This window comes from Procambarus clarkii, chromosome 23 (assembly GCF_040958095.1).
Source record: "Procambarus clarkii isolate CNS0578487 chromosome 23, FALCON_Pclarkii_2.0, whole genome shotgun sequence".
Taxonomy (NCBI): Eukaryota; Metazoa; Arthropoda; class Malacostraca; order Decapoda; family Cambaridae; genus Procambarus; species Procambarus clarkii.
This window is the reverse complement of record NC_091172.1, coordinates 15863637-15874191: the sequence shown is the minus strand read 5'-3', so window position 1 is coordinate 15874191 and position 10555 is coordinate 15863637. Positions and strand designations below refer to the sequence as shown.

Below are 10555 nucleotides of genomic sequence, written 5' to 3'. Positions count from 1 at the left end.
TGGGGAGTGGTGGTTATCATGGGCTGGATCTTGATAGGTTTCATGTCAATCGATTATACATATATATATATATATATATATATATATATATATATATATATATATATATATATATATATATATATATACATATATATATATATATATATATATATATATATATATATATATATATATATATATATATATATATATACATATATATATATATTAGTATATTTTGGTAGCAGTCTGTCCTGTAGACATATATTATTAAATATGACCAAAAAAGTAAGATTAATAATTCTAACACGAATTTTCTCTATCTTTCTTATGTTTCTTTTCACTGTTGATGGTAATTCAAAGATCAATTCTCCAAAATTCATTTTTATTTCTAGTCTGACGCGACACTTGAGTGCGTTTCGTAAAACTTATTACAATTTCAAAGACTTTAGTTTGTAACACCCTTCTACTTTTGTACCACCACTACTATGCACCACTATAATGGAACACCACTATAAAGGAACACTAAACTAATAATGTACTAAACTAATAATGTAAACACTACTTATCCTGAGTAACACTTCCCCATCGGTTGCACTTGGTAACACTGTTATGAGCTGACATATGATGGTTACACCGGAACCAAAAGATACACTGCCAATAAGGAAATGCTAACACAAAGATTAAATACGCTGCCACCATCTGCCTTTGACCATTGAAACTATATCAAGCAACGAGGCAAGAAACATTGCTTGACTTGGAGAGTACTTTCTATAACTGTCATTAATTATGAAAATGGTTGTCAGCCACTATATCCAAAAGACTAAGAGGATTCAACAATTTACACAGACGGGAAATTTATCATGAGTTTATTAAAGATCAAAATTATGTCAATCACCACTCATAAATCCTACTCTAACACTGGCAAAAAGTTAAGAAATTTGGACATGGAACAAAACTTCAGAGATCACACACATTACCTTAAGACCTGTCTCTCCCTGGCTGAGATGTTCTTCACAGCCCTCTCTGGACCCCGGTGTCTGGCACTCTGTCCTTGCTAAGTCCCTACAGGACCTCTATATACAACCCCCACAGGGGGAGGGGGAGATCTGCTGTTGCTACCTACCCCAAGAATGTAAAAGCTCGGCCACACGCGTACAAACATTCAAGAAATATTTCAATAAGCTTGTTTGACATTCACTATACTCTCTTCAAGAGAGGAGTTATTAATTACGTGTGTGACCGACCTATGACCTGGCCAAAAGGGGGAGATCCAGGGATGTTTACACATAAGAATCTGGAGTCTAATTCCCTTGCCTGAAATATTACATACTTGAAACTATGCTGACTAAGACTAACCCAGGAATTTTTAATCAATATACAAGATAAGCCGGAGGTCATCTGGGCTGACCTCTTGGAGAAGGCTTCCCTGGGTGTGAACTCTAAGGGGGGGGGGAGGGGAGGTCCTGGGTGTTACAAGTTTACAAACACACAACTGAAACTGAATAGAGCTTACACATCCTCGAGGTATATATCTACATTTGGGTGAGGTGGATGAGGTGAAAAACGAACTTTCAACAATGGGTATTCAATGGGTATTAAATTCCAACACAAGACAGAACACGAAACAATGGGTATTGAATGGGTATTAAATTCAAACACAAGACAGAACACGAAACAATGGGTATTGAATGGAAGTAATTGTAGAAAGCCTATTGGTCCATATTTCTTGATGCTTCTATATTGGAGCGGAGTCTTGAAGTGGGTAGAATATAGTTGTGCATTAATTGGCTGTTGATTGCTGGTGTTGACTTCTTGATGTGAAGTGCCTCGCAGACATCAAGCCGCCTGCTATCGCTGTATCTATCGATGATTTCTGTGTTGTTTGCTAAGATTTCTCTGGTGATGGTTTGTTTGTGGGAAGAGACTATATGTTCCTTAATGGAGCCCTGTTGCTTATGCATCGTTAAACGCCTGGAAAGAGATGTTGTTGTCTTGCCTATATACTGTTTTTTTTGAGGCTTACAGTCCCCAAGAGGGCATTTGAAGGCATAGACGACGTTGGTCTCTTTTAAAGCGTTCTGCTTTGTGTCTGGGAGAGTTTCTCATGAGTAGGCTGACCGTTTTTCTGGTTTTATAGTAAATCGTCAGTTGTATCTTCTGATTTTTGTCTGTAGGGATAACGTTTCTACTGACAATATCTTTCAGGACCCTTTCCTCCGTTTTATGGGCTGTGGAAAAGAAGTTCCTGTAAAATAGTCTAATAATTAGACTATTAATATTTTGAGACCATCATACCAACACCAGACACCGTGAGACCATCATCCCAACACCAGATACTGGGCTCGCTGGACATTCTTTGGATGACATTGAATAGTTCAACAGAAAAGGAGGCGGGGGCGAGGGCGCCCCCACTCTGCCGAGCACCTTCGCTAAGTCGTTGTCTGTGACACAAGGCCGTAGCCTGACTATGTGAAGGAATACTTTGGGAGGAGGAAGGTAACGGTGATGAAGAGCACGGAGCAATGTCTTCCTTCTGACCCGGTAGAAGGTGTCCATAAAATCTAGTTTGATGAGGGCGTTTTTGGGGGGAGTAATGATGGCAATAGACGCCAGTGGTGACCAGGCGGGTGCTGCTTCACAGACCTGGCGGGATACCCAGATCCAGGTGTTTGTTGGGGTTGCTGCGTAAAGAAGATAGATCCCTCATCACTATTCTTTCCATCATCATCCCTTCTGTACCTCGTATCATCACTCATCTCACTCCACTTTCTCATTCACGTCACTCCCACTACCTCTCTCACACTCTCTCTGTGTCTCTATCTATCTCTGTCTGTCTGTCTGTCTGTCTCTCTCTCTCTCTCTCTCTCTCTCACCTCACCTCACCCCCCCACTCTCTCCCTCCCCCTCTACCCTTCCACTAACACCCAACTAATCACATAATTAGAGGAGAGGGTCGAGGGCAGAGCACGACGCGCCAAGGTAACACAGTTACCTGATTATTCCCCGCCAACTTTCATCACCTGAATTACATAATTACACAATAAAATTTAATCTGTTCGATCACATGTGAAGTTGACGAGCTGCCGGCACACTTTCCATTTTTAATTATGATTTTTTTTATCAAATAACATTGCGTAATGTTGGATGTTCGAATTTCATTTATTTCTCGAAACGACAAATAAATATTTACTTTTTGTTTTCTTATTTGTTAAAATTTTTCTTTTTGTGTTAATATATTTTACTAATATAATTTATTTTATTGGTTTTTAATTACTTTTTTTAACCAGAAATGCTACATATATGTATTTGATTATTTTTATTTCATTTTACGTTAAATTTGACTTCAATGAAGCCCGGATGAGATTCTCGCCGGAGGAGGAAGCCCGACAGGACTTCTACGATGTCAAGTCTCGCTATCTTGACTGCCACCATCTGTCTCTACACGAACGGTTCCAAGCCCAGTGTATGTGTGTGGGGGGTAGTGTATGGCTGAGAGAATGTGTGGGGGGGTAGTGTATGGCTGAGTGAATGTGTGGGTGGTAGTGTATGGCTGAGTGAATGTGTGGGTGGTAGTGTATGGCTGAGTGAATGTGTGGGTGGTAGTGTATGGCTGAGTGAATGTGTGGGTGGTAGTGTATGGCTGAGTGAATGTGTGGGTGGTAGTGTATGGCTGAGTGAATGTGTGGGTGGTAGTGTATGGCTGAGTGAATGTGTGGGTGGTAGTGTATGGCTGAGTGAATGTGTGGGTGGTAGTGTATGGCTGAGTGAATGTGTGGGGGGTAGTGTATGGCTGAGTGAATGTGTGGGAGGTAGTGTATGGCTGAGTGAATGTGTGGGAGGTAGTGTATGGCTGAGTGAATGTGTGGGTGGTAGTGTATGGCTGAGAGAATGTGTGGGGGGTAGTGTATGGCTGAGTGAATGTGTGGGGGGGTAGTGTATGGCTGAGTGAATGTGTGGGGGGTAGTGTATGGCTGAGTGAATGTGTGGGTGGTAGTGTATGGCAGAGTGAATGTGTGGGTGGTAGTGTATGGCTGAGTGAATGTGTGGGTGGTAGTGTATGGCTGAGAGAATGTGTGGGGGGTAGTGTATGGCTGAGTGAATGTGTGGGTGGTAGTGTATGGCTGAGAGAATGTGTGGGGGGTAGTGTATGGCTGAGTGAATGTGTGGGTGGTAGTGTATGGCTGAGAGAATGTGTGGGGGGTAGTGTATGGCTGAGTGAATGTGTGGGGGGGTAGTGTATGGCTGAGTGAATGTGTGGGTGGTAGTGTATGGCTGAGTGAATGTGTGGGGCTAGTGTATGGCTGAGTGAATGTGTGGGTGGTAGTGTATGGCTGAGTGAATGTGTGGGGGGTAGTGTATGGCTGAATGAATGTGTGGGGGGTAGTGTATGGCTGAGTGAATGTGTGGGTGGTAGTGTATGGCTGAGTGAATGTGTGGGGGGTAGTGTATGGCTGAATGAATGTGTGGGTGGTAGTGTATGGCTGAATGAATGTGTGGGTGGTAGTGTATGGCTGAATGAATGTGTGGGGGGTAGTGTATGGCTGAATGAATGTGTGGGGGGTAGTGTATGGCTGAGAGAATGTGTGGGGGGTAGTGTATGGCTGAGTGAATGTGTGGGTGGTAGTGTATGGCTGAGTGAATGTGTGGGGGGGTAGTGTATGGCTGAATGAATGTGTGGGGGGTAGTGTATGGCTGAGAGAATGTGTGGGGGGTAGTGTATGGCTGAGTGAATGTGTGGGTGGTAGTGTATGGCTGAGAGAATGTGTGGGGGGTAGTGTATGGCTGAGTGAATGTGTGGGGGGGTAGTGTATGGCTGAGTGAATGTGTGGGTGGTAGTGTATGGCTGAATGAATGTGTGGGGGGTAGTGTATGGCTGAATGAATGTGTGGGTGGTAGTGTATGGCTGAATGAATGTGTGGGGGGTAGTGTATGGCTGAATGAATGTGTGGGTGGTAGTGTATGGCTGAATGAATGTGTGGGTGGTAGTGTATGGCTGAGAGAATGTGTGGGGGGTAGTGTATGGCTGAGAGAATGTGTGGGGGGGTAGTGTATGGCTGAGTGAATGTGTGGGGGGTAGTGTATGGCTGAGAGAATGTGTGGGTGGTAGTGTATGGCTGAATGAATGTGTGGGTGGTAGTGTATGGCTGAGAGAATGTGTGGGGGGTAGTGTATGGCTGAGTGAATGTGTGGGGGGGTAGTGTATGGCTGAGTGAATGTGTGGGTGGTAGTGTATGGCTGAGTGAATGTGTGGGGGGGTAGTGTATGGCTGAGTGAATGTGTGGGTGGTAGTGTATGGCTGAGTGAATGTGTGGGTGGTAGTGTATGGCTGAGAGAATGCGTGGGGGGTAGTGTATGGCTGAGTGAATGTGTGGGGGGTAGTGTATGGCTGAGTGAGTGTGTGGGGGGTAGTGTGTACAGAACCTTAGGAGTAAGGATCTTAAACAAATCGTATAGGATTACTGATCCTAAATATCTCCTTTAGGTCCTCTAGTTGTGTTCGTCCCATTGTTCGCACACCCAGTACACATGCACAGTCTGTCTGTCTGTCTGTCTTTGGTCGTCTCACTCCATCATCTGAGGGACAGCTGGTCTTCATCAACAGGTGTTGAAAGTCCGTGTGTGTGATCGCAGCAACAGGTGTCATACACAGGTGCGTAGGTTAGGGTCCAGTTGTATGGTCCGGTACATCAGGAGTCCTTTACAGGTGCCGATGGTCCAAGTTATTCCACAGGTGTTGATGGCCCTCAGCGTATAACCCTAGCGACAGGTGTCATTCATTGGCGGATCAATACCCAATTTGGTGTTTTGTTTTCCTTGTGTCTATATGCAAATTAATCCGTTGTAGAAGTTGTTTTCAGGAAGTCCTCGGGATTATGGGGGTGGTGTGGGGGGGGGGGAGAGAGAAAGGAGAGGGAGAGAGAAAGAGAGAGGGAGAGAGAAAGAGAGAGGGAGAGAGAAAGAGAGAGGGAGAGAGAAAGAGAGAGGGAGAGAGAAAGAGAGAGGGAGAGAGAAAGAGAGAGGGAGAGAGAGAGAGAGAGAGAGAGAGAGAGAGAGAGAGAGAGAGAGAGAGAGAGAGAGAGAGAGAGAGAGAGAGAGAGAGAGAGAGAGAGAGAGAGAGAGAGAGAGAGAGACGGAGAGAGAGAGACGGGGAGAGAGAGAGAGAGAGACGGAGAGAGAGAGAGAGAGAGAGAGAGAGAGAGAGAGAGAGAGAGAGAGAGAGAGAGAGAGAGAGAGAGAGAGAGAGAGAGAGAGAGAGAGAGAGACGGAGAGAGAGAGACGGAGAGAGAGAGACGGGGAGAGAGAGAGAGAGAGAGAGAGAGAGAGACGGAGAGAGAGAGAGAGAGAGAGAGAGAGAGAGAGAGAGAGAGAGAGAGAGAGAGAGAGAGAGAGAGAGAGAGAGAGAGAGAGAGAGAGAGAGAGAGAGAGAGAGAGAGAGAGCGCGAGACATAAGACTCGTGGCTACGAGGACCACGAGTCTTATGTCTCAGGAATCACATAAACTCCTTCATCAATAAAGTGCACTTTATACCGACTTAAAAATACTGCTCAACAAGTTGAAGACATTACTTGCCGCGCCTTTGATGGACATCATGTCGCTTAAAGGGTATTAGACATTCCTATAAAAAGGAGCTCCCAATTTCCATAGTAATTAGATCCTGTGAAGGCTAGAGGAAATAAAAAGAAATTTAAAATGCCCTTGGTGTCAAGAGAGGTTGAAGGCGGTCAAACTCAGCTGGGGAGGCTGCCAGGGATGCTGTCAGGGAGAGGATGCCGGGCCCGGGAGGGAGATGGAAAGGAAGGAGATGGGGGACTTGGTCTGGCAAGAGGAAGGGTGGGGAGAGGGGTGATGAATGAAGATGGGAGAGGAAGTGTTTGGAAAGGGCGATAAAGCAAGGGTGTGGGAGGGAGGTAAAGCGAAAGGATGCGAAGGGGGAGAACAAACACGGGAATAACAAGCAGCAGGAAACCTTACGGTGTGTGTAGTGAGGTTGTCAACACCCGCTATAATCTCCCGAGGTACAAACAGCCAGGCAAGAAACGAACACCAACACAAATGAAATAGGTAAACAAGAATCCAGAAGCAAATCATTGGTACACAAACACGTAAGAACATTAGCCAGGAGGCCAGGTGACCACACCCGACTGTCACCACACGTATATCACGCCCACGAGGGCGGCCACCTGGCGTCCACGGTAAGGAAACTCCAAGCAACATTGAGCACGGCTGGTCCTCCCTTACACTGTGGGCGTCCACTGGTCCTGCTTGCTGTGGGCGTCCACTGGTCCTGCGGCGCTCCACCAACATCCCACCTCTGGAACTCGGGGTCCAAAACCCCACAGCAGCTTCTTCCACAACTGTACAGGGTTCGAAACTCTGCGTACAGACGCCCGCTGGTCGCATAATTGGTGAGGTGACGTATAATGAGTGCGTGTTGTTGCGTGTTGAATGACAGCACAGACTGAGAGTGCGTGACTGCGTGAGCTCTTGCGTGTGTACTCACCTGAATGAACTCGCCTACATGTGCTTACAGCAACCCGTTCTCGCACTTTCGTATAGCCATTATTGACTTATTAAATACGTGCATATGTGACATACTAATTTATTGTGAATATTTTAGTTTACCTTGAAAAGCTTCATAGAAAACACCGACCTCACCTAACCTTCTTAGTATGTTAAGATAAGCATCTTATTGCTTCGTAATTACAATTATTACTTAACCTATTATAGGTATAGGTCAGTAAGTAATTACTTAACCTATTATAAGTAAGTAAGTAATTAGTAAGTAATTACTTAACCTATTATAGGTATAGGTTAAGTAATAATTGTAATTAAGAAGCAATAAGATGCTTATCTTAACATACTAAGAAGGTTAGGTAAGGTCGGTGTTTTCTATGAAGCTTTTCAAGGTAAACTAAAATATTCACAATAAATTAGTGTGTCACATATGCACTTATTTAATAAGTCAATATTGACTAAAAGCAAGTGCGAGAACGGGTTGCTTACAGTGACGAGTGTCAGATCCTGGTTCCGCCATTAGAAGATTATAAAGCTTAATGCGATTACAGAGTTCTCTCGCTTTGTATATTATTTATATTTCAGATTTTGCGGTGAGTTGGATTGAGAGAGAGAGAGAGAGAGAGAGAGAGAGAGAGAGAGAGAGAGAGAGAGAGAGAGAGAGAGAGAGAGAGAGAGAGAGAGAGAGAGAGAGAGAGAGAGAGAGAGTTTTTGTCTTCCCCAGTCTCACCCAGAGAACGTCTCACCCAGAGAACGTCTCACCCAGAGAACGTCTCACCCAGAGAACGTCTCACCCAGAGAACGTCTCACCCAGAGAACGTCTCACCCAGAGAACGTCTCACCCAGAGAACGTCTCACCCAGAGAACGTCTCACCCAAGGAACGTCTCACCCAAGGAACGTCTCACCCAAGGAACGTCTCACCCAAGGAACGTCTCACCCAGGGAACGTCTCACCCAGGGAACGTCTCACCCAGGGAATGTCTCACCCAGGGAACATCTCCCCCAAGGAACATCTCCCCCAAGGAACGTCTCCCCCAGGGAACATCTCCCCCAGGGAACATCTCCCCCAAGGAACGTCTCCCCCAGGGAACGTCTCACCCAGGGAACATCTCCCCCAGGGAACGTCTCACTCAGGGAACGTCTCACTCCGGGAACATCTCCCCCAGGTAACGTCTCACCCAGGGAACGTCTCACTCAGGGAACGTCTCACTCAGGGAACGTCTCACTCAGGGAACATCTCCCCCAGGTAACGTCTCACCCAGGGAACGTCTCACCCAGGGAACGTCTCCCCCAGGGAACATCTCCCCCAGGGAACGTCTCACCCAGGGAACGTCTCACCCAGGGAATGTCTCACCCAGGGAACGTATCACCCAGGGAACGTCTCACCCAGGGAATGTCTCACCCAGGGAACATCTCCCCCAAGGAACATCTCCCCCAGGGAACGTCTCACCCAGGGAACATCTCCCCCAGGGAACATCTCCCCCAGGTAACGTCTCACCCAGGGAACGTATCACCCAGGGAACGTATCAACCAGGGAACGTCTCACCCAGGGAACGTCTCACCCAGGGAACGTCTCACCCAGGGAACGTATCACCCAGGGAACGTATCACCCAGTGGAATGGGCTTAACTACGAGAAATCGCTCTATTTTTCATGTATTGTATTACTGTCTGCAGTAAACATCTTGTGTTCCTTCACACACACACACACACCCCACCAAGCCGCCCCCTCTCCCCAAACCCCCCAAGCCCTCCCTTCTCCCCCACCCTCCCCAGACCAGCTTCTCTCACCCCCCCTTCACACCCCAGATCCCTCAGGTCCTCCTTCCTAAGTCCCCCCATCCCGATAGCCCACCCCTTCCCCTACTCCCGTGGAATCAACAGAAGCTGAGGATGGACAGAAGAGAGTCAGCTTCAAGGTGATGTACTCGAACATAGATTGGATTAAAAGCAAGGCAAGCAAACTTAAGGAAAGAGCACAAGAAGTTAACCAGGATGTAATTGGATTCACAGAAACAAAACTCAAATTATTATAATAAAGGCAGTGTTTCCCCAGGACTACTCTGTAATAAGGAAAGAGAGGGAAGGAAGGGGAGAAGGCGGAGTGGCCCTACTAATGAGAAAGGAATGGAGTTTCAAGGAGATGATTATCTTGGGCTGCGAGAGTTTCAGAGACTACATAACAGGCACCATGACAATGGAAGGACCAAGAGTAGTAGTAGCAGTAATATACAACCCTCCACCAAATGACAGAAGACCCCGTCTAGAGAACGACAACAACAACATAACAGTTAACACTATAATTGAGAGGGCAGCCTCTGCTGCCTGTAGAAATAGATCCCATCTGCTCATCATGGAGGACTTCAATCACGGAAGGATAGACTGGGAGAACAAGGAACCGCATGGAGGAGAGGAAACATGGAGAGCTAAACTGTTGGAGGTGGCGACAAGAAACTTTTTAAGCCAGCATGTCAGGGGACCCTCCTCAAGAATGAGAGGCAACGATGAACCAGAGAGACTCGACTTAGTCTTCTCTCTGAACGACTCCGACATAAGGGAAATCGGTTTCGAGGCCTCCGTGGGAATGAGCGGTTACAGTGTACTGATGTTTGAGTATCTGGTCGAAGAAGAATTAATGTGTTCAAGAGAGGGATCTGAAAACAAAAGGCTGGCATTCCGAAAGAGAAACTATTAGAAGATAAGAAAATTCCTAACTGATATAACTTGGAAAACTGAACTCAGAGGAGACGGCCCAAGACATGATGGACCACATCATGCAGAAGTGTAAGGAGGCAGCAGACAAGTTTGTCCCAGCCCAAAAGGAAAAAAACACGAAATGCAGACAAGAAACCGCCTGTTTGATCGGAGATGTAAGCAAGCTAAGCAGCAAAGTAAAAGGGTGTGGGGAAACTATAGAAATAACAGGACACGTGAGAGCAGAGAAAGATACCAGAGTGCCAGGAATGAATATGTGAGGGTGAGAAGAGAGGCAGAAGAATAATATGAAAATGACAAAGCAAGCAAGGCAAAGACTCAACCTAAATTGCTGCACAGCC

The 10555-nt window shown here is 46.0% G+C and overlaps 1 protein-coding gene across 1 annotated transcript; it reads left to right on the top strand.

Moving 5' to 3' along the window:
- Nucleotides 1-3342: 3342 nt before the first annotated feature.
- LOC138367696 (uncharacterized) lies at nucleotides 3343-8671 on the top strand. The gene is made up of 3 exons (XM_069329661.1): nucleotides 3343-3448; nucleotides 8087-8094; nucleotides 8252-8671. The coding sequence occupies exons 1-3, from the start codon at nucleotides 3343-3345 to the stop codon at nucleotides 8669-8671; spliced, it is 534 nt and encodes a 177-aa protein (XP_069185762.1).
- Nucleotides 8672-10555: the final 1884 nt, after the last annotated feature.